Consider the following 17,968-nt stretch of genomic DNA (forward strand, 5'->3'; position numbering starts at 1 on the left):
TCTTTCCCGCTTGGTCATCTGACTCCTGTGCCCTGTGGTTACTCTTAAGAATGTCTTTGAAGCTCCCCGGCTTACCTCCCATCCTTGGAAGTGTGAAACTTCCCAGCTCTGGCTAGATTTATAGGGGGGAATGCAGACTTTCAGACTATGGTTCTCAATTCCCAGGAAAGTATAAGAGAATTCCTTTTCCCACATTCTGTCTTTAGAGCCACCCCCCAGTACATATAAGCTCTGACTTTTCTTTGCTCTCTGTGCTAACTCCTGAAAATGCTTGCTCTGCTGTTATACCCTTAAATAAAGATTATTCTACTTTTGGCTTAATGGAGTCCATGTGGATTTGCCTACGAAGGGATTTATCTGCAGGCTGCCTTCCTAGGATTCCTGACATTTCCCCCCAGGGTTGAATCCAAACGAATGATCACCTGATAAACTTAGCTCGTGATTTTTGTAAGGTATCTGGTAAACGTCTTCATTACGCTGGCTACTAATATATGACCCTACTCTACTTATACATGTGGTCTTGTAACTTCCATTCCATTGTCTGACAAAGCGTATATGCATACGAAAGCTTACACCTTGAACAAAGTTTTGTTGGTCTGGAAGTTGCCCCTGGCCTCGAACTTTGTTCTGTTACTTCAGACCAGTGTGGCTACTACCCACTTGTCTCTTGCAATTAGGACAGACACGTTAAAATTCAGTACCTGCATCGCTGACTGCTTCACCTGCAATATAAACACATACAGGTTACTCTTCAAACCGAGATGAAATGTATAAAAGGATTAGCTATCCTGGTGTTTGTATATTAGGCAGGGACAGCAGTATCAACAGTGCTACAGAGCTCTTGGTTAAAGGTAAAGGTATCCCCCTGTGCAAGCACCGGGTCATGTCTGACCCTTGGGGTGACACCCTCTAGCGTTTTCTTGGCAGGCTCAAAACGGGGTGGTTTGCCATTCCCTTCCCCAGTCATTACCATTTACCCCCCAGCAAGCTGGGTACTCATTTTACCGACCTCGGAAGGATGGAAGGCTGAGTCAACCTTGAGCCGGCTGCTGGGATTGTACTCCCAGCCTCATGGGCAGAGCTTCAGACAGCATGTCTGCTGCTTTACCACTCTGCTCCACAAGAGGCTCTTACAGAGGTCTTAAAGGGTACAAATATGCTTTGACTGGAGGTGTGGGGGGGGGGCACGATGTTAGTGCAGTGGGGGAAAGGGTGGGAAGATGCAAAGAATCATGTAACGTGGGGATGGGCACAGACAGGGATACTCCCAGGGAGGCGTTAAGAGGGGAGGGGGGGGGGTTTGAGAATTTAACATAAAACTGTACACTTCTCAACTGATAGCTGTCAGCTGAAAAGAAAAAAGAAAAAAAAGAAAAAAAAAAGTTGAATGACATAGCTGAATGAATTCATAATCCTGGTTCTTTTTGACCAACAGCGCAGCCACTAAACTACGGTGCGCTCCAACGGTGTACTCTGAAGTAGTGGTTCCCAACCTTTCTCAGGTCAGGGACCCCCTCCGGAGTGAGGGAGAGCCGACGGCCCAGGTGCTACGAAAACGTGCACGAGCAGTTGCCGCGCATGCACGTTTTCGCCACCAGGTGGCGCTAGCGCACATGTACGCAGTTGTAGTGCATGCACGTTTTTGCCACCAGGGGGCGCTAATGCGCACACGCGGCAACTGTGCTCGTGCGTGTTTGCATCACCAGCGTGCCGGCGGCTGCGCCTGCCTCTTCCCTTCCTTCTCGCTGCAGGCGGGGGGAGGCAGGCGTGGCTGCCGGCGGCCCGGTACCGTGGCCTTTGCAGCTCGGCACCGGGCCGCGGACCAGGGGTTGATGATCCCTGCTCTGAAGCATCAGTGCAGCCACTCTGCAGAGTTCTTGATTCTAAAATAAGGACCCTTTGACTAGTTTGATAGTGAAAGGTGCAGAGTAAAACTTCCATGACCTGGATCACCTTGGCTAGCCTGATCTCATTAGGTTTCAAAGTAAGGTCAGCCCTGGTTTGTATTTGGATGGGAGACCAGGAAGGAAGTTCCATGCAGACGCACGGAACCACCTTTGAACAGCTCTTGCCTTGAAAATACTATGGGGTTGCCATAAATCAGCTGTGACATAGTAATAGTAGTAGTAGTAGTAATAATAATAGTATTCCGCCCTCCCCTGGCAGGCTCAGGGTGGATCACAAAAGACTTAAAAGCATTCAGACAAATAAACTGCATATACAACATAAATTAAACATTATATCAAGATTATATATTGAAATTTAGGTTTTAAAATCCTTAAAAAGCTGCCTCCTCTTTACAAATTAAAATCTTACTGAGGGGGACTGGTCAGCTTTTGGAGGGTTTAATTCTGCCTTTCTCAATTTTTTTACTCTTCAGAAACTCCTGAAACATCCTTCAGGCTTTGAGAAACCCCAGAAAGTGGTGCAATCATCCAGAGTATGGATGAGAAGCATTGTTATGTACACATCCCACTTGGGGTCCCTTCACATCCATCATTGGAAATTTGGGGAAGGATTGGGGGGTCAATATGACCATATATGTATGGTCTTATCACCTGATAAATGTTTAACCAATTTAAAATATATATTAAAATTAATTAACTCCCACCCGTTTGGGAAACCCGTGAAGGGCTGTCAGGAAACCCCAGGATTTCACAAAAAAAAAAAAAAGCCTGATTTAGTTGACCGGATGGGGTTTCAGGCAGGGAGGCCAGCATCTTCTTGACATTATGGCAAAAAAAAAAAAAGAGCATATAAAATTAAAGAAGCAACAAAGCACTGGGAAAGTCATTTTGCTTCAAAATACGGTTTTATTGTGCTTTCAGCTTGTCTTGTAAACCAGTGGTCCCCAACCCCCGGGCCAGGGACCGGTACCAGTCCATGGATCAGGCGGTACTGGGCCACGGCTCCTCCTCGTCCTCCTCCCTAGGGGCTGCCTCGGGAGCTGCCCTGCCACTCTGCTGCCAGCTCACCTTTGGTGCTCTCCAGTAGCCGCCATGGCTGGGGCTTCCCCTCGGTATAGCACTGTGCAGCTGCTGCTGGCAGCGCCCCCCAGCGGGTGGTGGGAAGTCAGGAACGCCGGTGGGAAAGCAAGTGGAGCAGGGGCTCAGGCGGTGGCGACGTCCCTCAGCAAAAGACTACCCCCCCCGGCCTCAGTAAAACTGTCAAGCGTTGACTGCTCCCCAATAATAAAAACGTTGGGGACCACTGTTATAAACCACATTAAATAAATTGCAGATATATTGCTATTATAAATAGCGATAAGGTAAAGGTGTCCCCTGTGCAAGCACCGAGTCATGCCTGACCTTTGGGGTGACGCCCTCTAGCGTTTTCATGGCAGACTCAATACGGGGTGGTTTGCCAGTGCCTTCCCCAGTCATTACCGTTTACCCCCCAGCAAGCTGGGTACTCATTTTACCAACCTCAGAAGGATGGAAGGCTGAGTCAACCTTGAGCCGGCTGCTGGGATCGAACTCCCATCCTCATGGGCAAAGCTTTCAGACTGCATGTCTGCTGCCTTACCACTCTGCGCCACAAGAGGCTCTTATAAATCGGGATAGGGATATCCATTTAGCACCGAAAGACCAAGGAAGAATGTGCCTTACTAATTCTTACCTGGCTCTTGTACTCCAATAACTGGCTCAACTGCCTCTCTTAATATGTTAGATGTCCTTTCAAATGCACCACTAGATATACTTTTACTAGATTCCTTTCGCCCTGACATGAAAGAATGTATAGTCAGTTGACCCTCCATACTAATTTATGTTTTTAAAAATAACACTTATAGATCCTCAAGGATTCACAAACAGAAAACATTTTGGGGTTACCTTCACTGCCAGTTTTGGCTCGATGTCGTGCTCCCTTTGTTGAATGTTGCTTTGATAATCTTGCTGGGCTTTCACCCTTGTAAAGACAGAGGAAAATAAAAAACAAGTGATAATGAAGAAAGCTTTAATTTTCTCTTTGTAGTCTAACCTACCTCACAGGGCTCTTGTGAGGATAAAATGGAGGAGACAAAAGCAGGGTATAAATGAATTAAATATATAGTTCAGTAGACCATGGGAATGCCAAGGACACAGAGTTTTGGTATGATGATGCTGTTTCACAAAGTTGCCCACAATAACCTTGTGGACAAAATGGTTAAAAGTGGAATGGAATATATAAATGTTAGGTTAATTCATAAGTGGAATGAACTTTTTATACATAGTATTCAGGACAATGGAACCTCCAGGTCTTAACAGAGAAATTGAGTGCTTATCTCCCTACAGATGCTAAATCACTCACTTTTCACATCAGTTTGTTAACTCTTTTGCTGCTACTTACCAACAGCTTTAATCCAATCTTAGCTATCTCTCTATTACTTCTGCACCTTGTCTCTAAATAGCCCTTACTGGGAAATCAACCCGGGTCAGGGCCTTTTCGGTCCTGGCCCCAACCTGGTGAAATGAGCTCCTGGGTGAGCTGCGGGCCCTGACAGAACTGTCTCAATTCTGCAGGGCCTGCAAAATAGAGCTCTTCCGCCAGGTCTCTGGTTGAGGCCAAGGCGAGTAAGATTTGGGCCCCTCACTGAGTTAGCCAGAGCATCAGGCTGCTTTGGCAGCCCTCCAGAGGTGGGTCAAGAAGCCTATGAGCAGAGGGGTGGGAGTGTGGGTGCCGCCTGGGGTGGGTTTAAACAGGTTTTAATAGGGGTTGGGATTTTAGGTTTGATGTAGTGGTTAGGAGTGCGGACTTCTAATCTGGCATGCTGGGTTTGATTCTGCAGTCCCCCACATGCAGCCAGCTGGGTGAACTTGGGCTCCCCACAGCACTGATAAAACTGTTCTGATCGAGCAGTGATATCAGGGCTCTCTCAGCCTCACCCACCTCACAGGGTGTCTGTTGTGGGGAGAGGAAGGAAAGGCGATTGTGAGCCGCTTTGAGCCTCCTTCGGGTAGAGAAAAACGGCATATAAGAACCAACTTTCTTCTTCCTCCTCTTCTTCTATGTGGTCTTGCTGGCCACAACTGATTTTTCTGTGCATTTTGAAGAAAAAGATGTACATTTCCCCCCCTTCATCTTCTATGGGGATTTCCTATGAGGATTTTTAGACTGTGACCCGCCATGAGCCACTATATGAGTAGGGTGAGTTATAAATCGAAACATAAATAAATATAAAATAAATAAACTAACACCCTCTCCCTCTACCTATATGTAATGGTTGGCAAAGTTTGTTTCAGTGTTTCTGACGAACCATGCATGTACTCGAAAGCTCATACCCTGAATAAAACTTTGTTGGCCTTAAATGTGTGCCTGGACTCAAACGTTGTCTTGCTGCTTCAGACCAAGATGGTGACCCGCCTGAATTTATAAATGAGGGCATTTGCTAGGGATGCTGAATTCATGTATTTCTGCATCAAGTAAGGGGTTGGATTAGATTAGCGATCCCCAACCTGTAGGCTGCGGACCACATGTGGTCCTTCGACTAATTGGAGGTGGGCCGCGAAGGACGCCTTCTCCCCCCCCGGCCCTTTACTTCATCCCCCCCCCCCCCCGGCCCTTTACAACACACTTCGGGTGTCCTTGTCTCCTATCACTCCCAGATGGGACTATCTCGTTGCAGAGAAACAAGCTCAGGGTTCCCATTGATTTGTCACTGTCATGAGTTCAAATTTCTATGAAAATAAAATGTTCCTTATGCTCATTGTTGTGGCGTGTCTGTATCTTATTTTGAAGGGATGTTTAAACATTACCATAGTGATCAGAGAGCGTTAGGGCAGTGGTTGAGAGTAGAGGAGTAAAGTACCCCCCCCCCCACCGGGCCTCAATAAAAGGCGTTGAGTGGTCCCCGGTGATAAAAAGGTTGGGGACCACTGGATTAAATGACCCCCAAGGCCAGTTTCCAACCCTTACAACACAGTCAGACACAACTTGGCGGTAGCGAGTGTCAGCTCCCCTTCACCTCCCTGCAGTTGAGGATGTGGAGACTGGATGGTTAGGATTATGCCATCACTTTGTTGATCTTCCTTGCTGATCGATTGGTTTACTAATTACTATTTAATGTTTTACTGTTTTTGGTTATGGATTCTAGGGGATTGGGGTTTTTAAGTGAGCCACCTCGAGCCTTCGGGGGGAGGCGGGATACAAATAAAATGTGACGATGATGATGATGATAAATGCTGACATGTACGGGATTCGCCAAAAGCAGCGACATGCATTAGGGTTGTGTGCTTTGTTCCGGTACGGCCGCCTTGACGATCACCGAAGCCCGAAGCGGTGCGTAGGAGGGCCAGCGCTGCAGCATGAAGAGGAGGGGCAGCAGCGGCGCGCCAACCAGCGGCTGCATGCAGGCGCAGAGCTCTGTGCCTGTGTGCGGCTGCCTAGGTTAAGTGACCCGCTTTCTGTTTTATCTTTGTCAGTGGTTGCTCTTCCAATATACTCTCATAGTAATAGTCGTAGTATCACATTATGAAATCACCAGAGCACTTTATGAAAGGGGCACTTTATGAAATCCCCAGATGATTATGAGCATTTTGCCAATGCGATACTACAACTACTACTATGACAGTATATTGGAAGAAACTCACAAGTTGAGCTGAACAATAAAAATAACGTAAAACTTGTTAAATATTTATTATGGTGCACAATTAAAAACAGAATAAAAACTTCTTAAAAACTATACCGAACTAACAGCACGTAGAACCAAGGACCAAACGCGTTTCGACCCTTCCGGGTCTTCCTCAGTGGTCAAGATTATGATAATACACTCTCTATATAAACATACCTATGTAGAACTCTCTATAATGTATAGCTGAATGGTTCAGTGGGATCTGTAATGTGTACATTTTATCCTTTTTGGAGACCAATTCCTATGTTATGTCCCTAAAGTCACCACTCTTCGCTATCATTAAATTCTGTACTCAGAGTGTAATCTCATGTGCGTCAGAAAAAGCTCTGTATATTGGAAGAGCAACCACTGACGAAGATAAAACAGAAAGCGGGTCACTTAACCTAGGATCCCGTTTTGGTTGACTCTTTATGTTTGACCATATGTTTGACCATTTAGACCAGGGGTAGTCAAACTGTGGTCCTCCAGATGTCCATGGACTACAATTCCCAGGAGCCCCCTGCCAGCGAACGCTGGCAGGGGGCTCCTGGGAATTGTAGTCCATGGACATCTGGAGGGCCGCAGTTTGACTACCCCGATTTAGACTTTATGTTATAACCTTTTCACTTATAAACATAGAGAAGACTACTTTATCATTGTGCCTCGGGATTTCCTTTTTTCTTCTGAGTCCACACTGAGGAATCCACGGTTCTATACTTGTGTGCGGCTGCCAGCTGCCGCACCGCTGCCGCACCGCTGCCGCACCACCTTTCTGCACCGTGGCGCTGGCTGCCTCGGGCTTTGGTGATCATCATGGCGGCCACACCGGGCCAAAGCGCATCTCCCTAATGCAAATGTCTTGCCTTCAACCTGCACTGTGAAGCCGAATGATTGCCTTGGGACTTCTCCATTGCACAATTTGGCTCTCAGTAGCTGCGGTGAGAATATCCCAGCTACCAATATTATTTCCTCAACTCTTGCGATTATTTCCTGTCCTTCCTCCAGGCTTCAACTATGAAGTCTTGTGCAATTCTAACACTGAATCATTCCTTCACTGCACCATCCAAACCAGAGTGAGACTGTTTTGAAGTCCACTGAAGAACTTGGGATGGCACAGAGACAGTGCTGTCACTATTTTGGGGAGCCTAGAAACAAGCAATTCCAGCTACGGTATTGGCAATATTTTCTGTCACTTACTTCTTTATCAGGATCAGCTTTATCTTTTATCGATCTTTCTTCTGTTTTTTTCGTTACATTTTCCTCAGATCCCGTGGACTACAGAGACAAAAAGCATTATTTCATGCTGGAACTCTGGCCTTACTAATTTCATTAAATGTTTTAATCTGTTTTATTCATTTATTTATTTATTTATTACTTTTATATACCGCCCTCTCTTGATGCTTAGAGCAGTTTACATGAAACGTAGAGGAACAATACATCAAACTCAGTAATTATGTCGGATAAAAATAACAATAATGGTAATAGTAAAAACAAAGAGAATAACGTTTTGACAGAATAACAATCAAACAGACCCATGGGTTGGTCAGTTCAGGTGAAAGGATTCATGAGAGGTAGGTTTGGGGGCCCAGTGTTCTGGTCGACCTCAAGCAAATGCCTGGTGGAAGAGCTCCCTTTTGCAGGCCCTGTGGAATTGTTTTAGTTCCATTAGGGCCCTGATCTCCTCTAGGAGCTCGTTCCACCAAGTGGGGGCCAGGATGGAGAAAGCTCTGGCCCTGGTTGAGGTCAAGCAGGCTTCCTTAGGGCCAGAGATGGTGGAGCCTAAAGCAGAGAGGTGGTTCATTGGGTACACTGGGAACAGACCACATATGACCTTGAAGGTAATTACCAGAACTTTAAGCCTGGTCCAGAATTCGACTGGTAACCAGTGCAGTTGTTAGAGGATGGGCCGGATGTGGGACCTCCATGGTGTTGCTGTAAAGGCTTTGGCCATTGCATTCTGGACCAGCTATACTTTCTGGGTCAAGGTTAAGGGCAGGCCTGCGTACAACAAGTTCCAGAAGTCCAGTCTAGAGGTGACTGACACATGGGTCACTGTGGCTAGGTGTTCTGGGGCCAAGTAGGTCAATAGAAGTTTGGCTTGGCAAAGATGGTAGAATGTTAGTCGTGCTGCTCTTGTGACCTGAGCCTCCACTGAGAGGGAAGAATCCAGGATCACATCCAGGTTCCTGGCGGAGCGAGCCACTGATAGCTGAAAATTGACCAGGTTGGGCAAATGTGCTTCCTCACATGGACCCTTCCTGCCCAGCCACAGGACCTCCATCTTTGGCGACTCTGCTTGAGCCACCTCCCCACTGCTTCCAGGCAGCTGGCTAGTGCTTCTGAGGACATTCAGGGCGGTCATCCATCAGGAGGAAGAGCTGGGTGTCATCTGCATATTGATGACATCCCAGCCCGAACATCCTTACCAGTTGGGCATGAAGATGTTAAATAAGATTGGAGAGAGAACCATTCCTTTTGTGGAGGAATTAATCAATCCCTATGGGGAAAAATGCCTTCCAACCACAAGCCAATGCTATGTAAGGCAGCTTATACTGAGCTTGTATCTAGTGCAGGCTATATCTCAATTGGGCTTCTTTGTGCTCTTGATCCCAGGGTTCTGTCCCACCCATCTTTCATCAAACATCATGGAGCTCTGGGCTGCACAACACAAGCCATCCAGACAGACCCAGCTTGGTGTAGTGGTTTGGAGCTCTGACTTCTAATCTGGTGAGCCGGGTTTGATTCCCTGCTCTCCCACATGCAACCAGCTGGGGCTCGCCACAACACTGATAAAGCTGTTCTGATTGAGCAGTAATATCTGCGCTCTCTCCGCCTCACCTCCCTCACAGGGTGTCTGTCATGGGGAGAGGAAAGGGGAGGCAACTGTAAGCCACTTTGAGACTCCTTCAGATAGGGAAAAGCAGCATATAAGAACCAATTCTTCTTTTTCTCCCCATTTTTCCTGCTCACTGCAATGCTGTTTTATGATCCACTGGACAGTGAGTATATTATCTGAACCGTCAGTTACTTCAATTCAAAGAATGCAAGAGAGGGAGATTTTTAAAAGAAATTTTAAATGGGTAATACGTTTTGTTTTGGAAAATACACGGAGGATGGCTGGCACAATCTCAGATCCCAGAAGGCATTGAGGACAAGCTACAGCCACAGTAGATTAATTCAGTTGCCATCAAACACCAGTTCAGAATATTCCCCAAAGAACCCTTACCTTTTTCTCTCCTTTGTCCTTCCCATGTTCTCGGGCCTGCTCTGTATCCTTGCCTCTCTCCCTTCGTTTTTCTCTTTCCCGGTCCTTTCCCCTCTCTCTGTCCTTCTCATGTTCTTTCTCCTTGTCTCTGCCTCTTTCTTTGTCTTTTTCTCTTGATCTGTCTTTGTCTCTTCCTCCCTCAGGTCTCCTGTCTTTGTCCCTTCCTTTCACGTGCTCTGGATCTTTTTCTTGCTCTCCTTCTCCTTTTTCTTTGTCTCTGCTCTTCTCTGCCTCTCTGACCTGTTTGGACGTTCTGTTCTTGGTTCTTTCCCTTTCATGTTTTTCACCTTCTTTAGAAGCTTCTTTATTGTGATTTTTCTGTTTGTTCTCGTAATCTTTAGATTTGTCACTTTCTTTCTCTTTCCTTTTGCCTTCTGTCTCTTTCAGCTCTTCCTTGGATTTTTTGTCTTGACTTGTGCCTTTATCTTTTATTTCAGAGAGCCCTCCTCCCTAAAAAAAGAAAAAGAAAAAGAAAGGAGATAAATGTATTAAATTGCACTACAACCTTCTACCTTGCTTTTCATGTAAGGCGGCATTCATACCTCTGCACAGCCCGGGACCCACGTACCGGTTACTTACAGCAGGGGTAGTCAACCTGTGGTCCTCCAGATGTCCATGGACTACAATTCCCAGGAGCCCCTGCCAGCATTTGTCTTACAGGACCCAGCGGAGGGCCCATGTTCAACCTGTACTCTCCCAGCTACACTGGCTCCAGCCTGAAGATTGTATCAGATTTAAGATTTGGGTTATTACTTTCTAGGCCCTTAACCGTTGGGGATCATCATACCTGCATGTCCCCCAAAGAGCTTCAAGATCTGAGGACCAAAATCTGCTCAGGATCCCCAACCCCAAGGAGATGAAACTAGCCTCAACCAGGGCCAGAGTTTTTTCCACCCTGGCCTTAGACCGGTGGAACGCTCTGACGAATGAAATCAGAGCCCTGTGGGACCTTAATCAGGGCTTCTAAGACAGAGCTATTCCGCCAGGCCTATGGTTGAGGCTGAAACATCTGGAACAGCTGGCCTTCCTGCTGGAAACCCATGAATTTAGACTCCAGTTAAAGGGTTCTTGTGACCCTGCCCCCGCCCCACCTTCTCCCACAAGACAGTGTTCAATTTCCGCTTTTAATGTTTTTTAAATCTATTCACTTAAATTCCTGAATTTGTCTTTTAACTTATGTAATTTCCCCAAGAGAGGACAGCAAATAAATGTAACTGTAAATAAATAAAATAAATGGTTTAAGGACTGCCTTCTCCTATATGAACCTATAGATTCACTTTGGCCATCTCCAGAGGCCCTGCTTCAGTTATCTCAGTGAGGCAAAATAGGTGGTGATTTGTTTGGAACTCCCTCCTCAGATGAATTCATCTGTCTCCTTCTATTGGTGTCTTCTGCCAAAGCAGGGGTAGTCAAACTGCGGCCCTCCAGATGTCCATGGACTACAATTCCCAGGAGACCCTGCCAGCGAATGCTTCTGGGAATTGTAGTCCATGGACATCTGGAGGGCCGCAATTTGACTACCCCTGCGCCAAAGGGTGATTTTTTTTTTGTTTCACTTAGCATACCCCCCAATAATGATTACTGACCCTTCTCCCGGGTTCTGATACTGTTTATGTGTTTTTAGTGAATTATTGTATTATATCATAAGTGTTGTTTTTGATTGTTCAAATGTTTTTATGTTTGCTGCCTTGAGGACCCTTATTAGGCGGAAAGACAACAGAAAAATGTTTGAGTAAAGAAATACATTTTAAAAAATTATAATCACTTTATCATAAAGGAAGTTCAAAGCACCTCTTTTTGAGATCTCTGCTCTTCTGCCTTAGACTCCTTGCTTTCTTTGTTCTGGGATTTAGAAGAAGATGAGGGTTTTCCTTTGACATCCACTTTCTCTCCAGCAAGAACTTTTTGAACGGCATCGTCGCTGGACAGCTACAAAGAGGAAACAAACTGACTGGTCAAATTTTACCTGACCATAGTCATTTCTAATTAAGTCATCTCTGGAATGTTTTAAAGGCAAGAACTGCCACATATATCCTGCATAACCCTAATGATCGCAGTAAGGAAAAGTCCTTTATTTCTGTTAAAAAGAAAAAAATTGAGCTGCTAGTTTGTCAAATATATTTTCGCAATAAGATTTTGCTGATTAATCAGATGGTGTTCTTTTCCCACTGCTATTGATCACCATCGGAAATGTAAAGCACTAGCATGTCATCGCTCATTAATATACAGCCATAATACAAAGGGAGAATCCCCAGGTACTTTAATACAATAAAGTGAGAGGGTCTCTTACCTTATTGAGGCAGCACTTGGCAATCGCTTGCAGCAGTTCATTGGTTCTTTCGGGTTCATGCCCAGCAACAACACGTGCCGGCTTGACGGCCAATGATTCCCCAGTCACCATGACAACAACATCTATGGCTTTCTGAAGGAAGGCAATTTTTGCCTCTTTGTCCTGCAATGGCATTGTTAAAGAAAATTCTCCAGCTTTAAATACGAGTTACAGTTGTCTTACTGACTATTACTCCTTCTAAGTGTAAAGATGGTGGCTCTGTGGCCATCAGCAGTCACCTTTAGCTGCTGGTTGAGAATTCATCCATGGCCATCACCCACCCCATCCCTAATGCAAATCAAAGGCAAAAACATTTTTGTCAGGTCCTGATGGACGCCTATGGCCCTGGCAATCTGGGTGTGGTGTCCTGTGGTCAAGCCCACCAGAATACGGACCCTAGTGTGTTTTCCCTTTAGGCTGTGAGCTCTCCTCTTTTTCCTGGGAAGTGTCTCTTTCCCTTACTCTGCTCATCTCAGGGATGCCAAGCCCCTCTTCCACCTTCATAACTGTCACAGCATATCTTGCCCATCTGCTTCTCAACCACAACACTGTTGCGTTGGACTTTCCTTTGAATTGGCATTCAAAGATTTGGGGATGCTTACAACACGCCTCTTTCCCAGGATATTTTATTTCATCCAATATTAACCTGACCCATCATCTTTGGGCCCCCACCTGGTGGAATGAGCTCCCAGCAGAGCTGCAGGACCTGACGGAGCTCTCACAGTTCCGCAGGGCCTGCAAAACGGAGTTCTTCCTCCAGGTCTCTGGGTGAGTCTGGAGCTAGGAACATCTGGGGCCTCTCCCTGGGCTGACCTTAACATCCGGTCTACCCTATCCCCAAGGCACTTACTTAATGGGATCAGGTGAGGAAAGAGTTTCCCTGCCTCCTGTGATGTATATGTGATATTTCATGGGGGTTTAATGGGGTTTTATTAATATTGTTATCCGCCATGAGCCTCTGGGAGTGGCGGAATATAAATCCCATGATAAATAAATAAATTTGGTGAGAGAGAGCTACTTCTCTTTATGCTTGATTTCTGAGGCCAGTTTTGTTAATTCTGGCTCCATCAAATGAGCGGGAACTTATTCACATTCATCCATGTACCTGATGACATATGGTAGCAATGGCTTTTTTAATGGTTAACATGAATTCTGAACGGACAAATCAGAGTTACACTCAATGCTTTGACTCCAGAGATAGCTGTAAGAAACTGGTTAGTGCAAACTGTCGAGTGGTATATTCCACTTGGATCTACATAACAGCATGAATCCTGCCAGTCCAAGCACACAGAGTCTTCTTTTTGCATTCCTCCAATTTTGCAGCCCCTTCTGCCCCTAGGAAGATTATTCCTGGGGTCACAGTATCACACAGAGAAACAGCTGCATGACACAGTTCCTTCTTCTTCCACAAGAGGAGTTCCACTGAGCAAAATGTCATCCCCTTGTCTCAGCATGAATGTATACTGTATATATGCATTCCTCCTACACGAAGATTATGAAGATTTCATAGGATAAAGGTTAAAGAATGACATACCTTAACGTTATCAGATTTCATCTCTGAGTCGGTGTACAGTCCTTTCATGAAGCCGGTTGATCGAATGACCTTCAAAAATAAGTTTAAAATATAGTTGGGATTTGGAAGGCAGCCTGGCTTACGGTTTCCATCTATGGTTCCACTGGGATTTTAATGTTTCCAGGTTTATCATTTTAAATGAGACTTCTTCTTGGCATTATAATTCTGCCTAAAAGGGTTTTTTTTAATTATGCATACATATTAGAACGTAGCACCATAGAATGTTGCCGATAATGACAACATTCAGAGAAATTCAGCTCATGTTTATAAAGAAGTTGATAGCCGACCAATCCACCGTTCTCCTTTAACTCATTACCTCTAACATTAATGGCTCCTCATGCATCGTTTGCTGGCCGCAAACCATGCTGGCCGCACTGCAAATGACATGGTGTTTTTAAACAAGTCAGCTTTGAGGTTGCTGTCAGCACCAGTCCTACCATGGAATAGTAAGCTCACAAATAGGACAACGCTAGAACTGTAATAAGTGCGAAGAAGCAGACTTTTGGCAGCTGTAACAGCATATTAAGAGCCTATTGTGGCGCAGAGTGGTAAGGCAGCCGTCTGAAAGCTTTGCCCATGAGGCTGGGAGTTCAATCCCAGCAGCCGGCTCAAGGTTGGCTCAGCCTTCCATCCTTCCAAGGTCGGTAAAATGAGTATCCAGCTTTCTGAGGGATAAACAGTAATGACTGGGGAAGGCACTGGCAAACCACCCCGTATTGAGTCTGCCATGAAAACGCTAGAGGGCGTCACCCCATGGTCAGACATGACTCGGTGTTTGCACAGGGGATACCTTTACCTTTACCTTTAACAGCATATAACAAGATTCTTCGGTCAATATATACCTTTTGCTGCTGTTGGGATTGTCCTCTACCAAAAACTGTAGCATGGATGCAAAGAAGGACTCAGAGTACTCAGAAATCTGGCTCTTGTTTTCCTGTGTAGTTAATAGTACTCTTTGAAGAAAATGTGAAAACTACGACCCTAGGTTTTACAGCACGGCATAAGAGTAAGAATGCGGGGTAAGACTCTAAGACAGCCTTTCTCAACTTTTTAGCCATTGAGAAATCTTTGAAACATTCTGCAGGCTTCAAGAAACCCCAGAAATGGTGCAATCAAGCAGAATATGGCTGGGAAGCATAGCTGTATACAAGCCCACATGGGGCCCCTCCCTTTCCCGCCCCCTCCAGAGGCCATTTTAGGAGGTGGGTAGGTCGATGTGACCATACATGGTCATATTACCCAATAAAGGTTTAACAAATTTAATTTTAAAAAATAATTAACTTCCACTCATTCAGGAAACCCTTCCATAGCCATCAAGAAACCCCACGGTTTTATGAAACCCTGGCTGAGAAACTCCAGTCTGGGAGAACAGGGTTCACACTGCAATCCTGCCATGGTAGCCCACTGAATGATTTTGGGTCTGCAATTCACTGTCTCAGACAAACCTAACTCACAGGATTGTTGCTGTGAGGTTAAGGTGAAGAGAATGATGTTGCCAGCCATTTTTTGTCCCCATTCAGGTGAAAAGCAGGATATAAATAAAAGCAACAAATAAGCTTTAAGAATGTCAGGATCTGGTTCTTAATGGAGAAAATTCAGCAATGCAGCTAAAATGTAATTCTAAGAATCACCAACTTGAAAACTTAAATAAATACAGGAATGTCTTTTGCTAGCCTTCAGCATGTAGTGGGGACAATCCAGCTCAATCTTATTTTCCAAACGGGAGTGTTAAGAACATACTCAAATCCCTCTCATGGAAATCAATAAGCTGAAGGTGGCTTGGCTATCAGTTGAGCTGTTCTATACCACTGCATTTTTTAAAAAGATACTTTAATGCTAAATATGAAGGATATCTCATAAAAACTGCAAAAAGGAGAAAGGACAAATACTTATCAGTACTCACACTGCCCCCCCTCCCCTATGTCCTGGTTCAAGATCGATTTCAGAGGAATATCTGCCAGTGGGCAGCAATGTCTGTGGTTACCAAGTATGGTGGTGCTTCTCCCCCAATGTCCCCTAGTTGCCAGGACAAGCCCACTCAGAGCCACTGCACATGGGCTTTGCACGAAAGCAACCCAGCAGCTCTCCTGAGCAAGACTGCCAGCTCTGGGTTAGGAATTACCTGGAGATCTCAGGGATGAAGCCTACGGTGGGCAGGGTGGGAGGAGAAGAGGAGACTTCATTGGCAGAAATGCCAGTCTGGAATTATAGTTCATCTCCAGACTACGGAGATCAGTTCCCCTGGAGAAAAGGACTGCTTTGGAGGGAGGATGGATTTAGGGATGCCAGCCTCCAGGTGGAACCTGGGGATAATTTGGAATTATAGCTCATCTCCAGACTACAGAGATCAGTTCCCGTGGGGAGAAAGGGCTGCTTTGGAGGGTGGATTCTATGTAGGGATGCCAGCCTTCAGATGGGACCTGGGGATCCCTGGAATTATAGCTAATTTCCAGGCACCAGAGGTCAGTTCCCCTGAAGAAAACGGCTGCTTTGGGGGGCAGACTCCCTAGCCCCAAATGCTGTCCACTCCCGCCTCCACCTCCAAATCCTCCTGGCACTTCCTCCTCCAGGCATTCCCCCCCCCCCATTGGTTTCTGTCGCAGCAGCCATTTTCTCCAGGGGAGCTGACCTCTGTAGCCTGGAGATCAGCGCGAGATCTCCAGGACGCACCTGGGGGTTGGCAACCGTATCCCCAAGGCCTGCGAGGGGCCGCTCCTCGATCTAGCCTCCCCCCCTCCCCCCCTCCCCATCACCAGGCAACGGCGCAGCCGCACAACGTCGCTCCCTCCCTCCCTCTTTCCCAGCTGACCTCGCCGATCACGTCGTGCAGGTAGCGGAAGGGGGGCTTGCTGAGGAGGCGCTCGGTGAGCGGCGGCTTCCGGATCACCCGGCCCAGCAGCTCCTGCGTGCGCCGGACCATGGACCCCTCCATGGCGCCCCGTCCGCGCCCAGGCGCCCGCGTTGCCACCCAACTGCGCGGCCCTAGCAACCCGCCGGAGGGGGTGTGGCTCTCTCCGTCTTCCTATTGGGCGGCGGCTGATGACGCAAGGCGCTGCGCCCGTTCCCCTTCTTTGCTGAGCGTCGCGTAGTGATGCTGTCAGAGAGGCGGGCGCGGACTGCGTCTGCGTAGCTACCGCCTTCTTTCCCGTTGATGGGCACGTCGGCTTGGAAAGGGTCGAGCGGGGTCAGGTGAAGCTGGCTTGTCTCCCCCCACCCCTCCACAGGCTTGTCAGCCCAGAGAGAGCCATTCACACCGTGCACCATAATCACCCGCATGAGGGGAGCCCCTGTTTTGTGTCAGTCAGTTAAATTTTATTTAGTGAAACCTCTGGAGGCTCAATAGTGGTGCAGACCATGAATTACGAGCACAAAGCAACGACTGTGCATGCACTTCCCGGCACAATGCTACAAAGTATGCATTTGCTTTAATATTATAAGCATATATTTCTAAACAATGGTATCTTGTCTGCTAAGCAACAGTACAAATTTTCCACATGATGGATGGATTTCTTACCTGCCATTCCCTCAAAAGTACTGGAAAACACATCTTGTTACTTTATGCTGATGATCTAGACTGATGATCTCATAGGAATGAGAAGAGCTTTGAGAGCCTTGAACTTCTATTGTGATGCAAGCTACCTTAAAGTATAAAGGTAAAGGTATCCCCTGTGCAAGCACCCTTGGGGTGACACCCTCTAGCGTTTTCTTGGCAGACTCAATACGGGGTGGTTTGCCAGTGCCTTCCCCAGTCATTACCGTTTTACCCCCCAGCAAGCTGGGTACTCATTTCACCGACCTCAGAAGGATGGAAGGCTGAGTCAACCTTGAGCCGGCTGCTGGGATTGAACTCCCAGCCTCATGGGCAGAGCTTTCAGATTGCATGTCTGCTGCCTTACCACTCTGTGCCACAAGAGGCTCTTACCTTAAAGTATAAGTCATAATAAAACCAAAGTTATAGTATGATATACGTGAAGCCAAAATTTCATGTATGGAGAGTAAATGGGTCATCGATAGAACAGGTACAATACTATAAATAGGAGTATTTCAGGCCACGCATACTAAACCTGCACATATAATTTACATTTCATGTGCAAAAAAACCCTACTCATTCTTGTAGTAAGTCCCCTTGCTAGCCAGATGATCGGGGGATGGGTGGGCAGGAGCTGATGTCAGGTGGTACCGGCAGATCCCGCAATTTTACAGCTTATCTCCAGA

The 17,968-nt window shown here is 46.4% G+C and overlaps 1 protein-coding gene across 3 annotated transcripts in view; it reads right to left on the minus strand.

Annotated features, from left to right (window-relative positions):
• TRAF3IP1 (TRAF3 interacting protein 1) overlaps positions 1–16,779 on the minus strand; it is a 29,278-nt gene extending 12,499 nt beyond the window's left edge. Inside the window, exons 1-9 of one of the 3 annotated variants that reach the window (XM_077313373.1) lie at positions 16,563–16,779; positions 13,715–13,783; positions 12,142–12,303; positions 11,643–11,780; positions 9,813–10,301; positions 7,784–7,861; positions 3,831–3,906; positions 3,619–3,720; positions 702–722 (exon numbers count right to left, since the gene is read on the minus strand). In XM_077313373.1, the coding sequence (XP_077169488.1) occupies positions 702–722; positions 3,619–3,720; positions 3,831–3,906; positions 7,784–7,861; positions 9,813–10,301; positions 11,643–11,780; positions 12,142–12,303; positions 13,715–13,783; positions 16,563–16,685 (1,258 nt within the window). In that variant the 5' untranslated portion in view covers positions 16,686–16,779. The remainder of the gene's footprint in view (positions 1–701; positions 723–3,618; positions 3,721–3,830; positions 3,907–7,783; positions 7,862–9,812; positions 10,302–11,642; positions 11,781–12,141; positions 12,304–13,714; positions 13,784–16,562) is intronic. The other 2 variants (XM_077313381.1, XM_077313387.1) reach the window with 2 other exon arrangements.
• Between the last annotated feature and the right edge of the window lie 1,189 nt (positions 16,780–17,968).

The sequence above is a fragment of the Paroedura picta genome, chromosome 1 (assembly GCF_049243985.1).
Source record: "Paroedura picta isolate Pp20150507F chromosome 1, Ppicta_v3.0, whole genome shotgun sequence".
NCBI lineage: Eukaryota > Metazoa > Chordata > Lepidosauria > Squamata > Gekkonidae > Paroedura > Paroedura picta.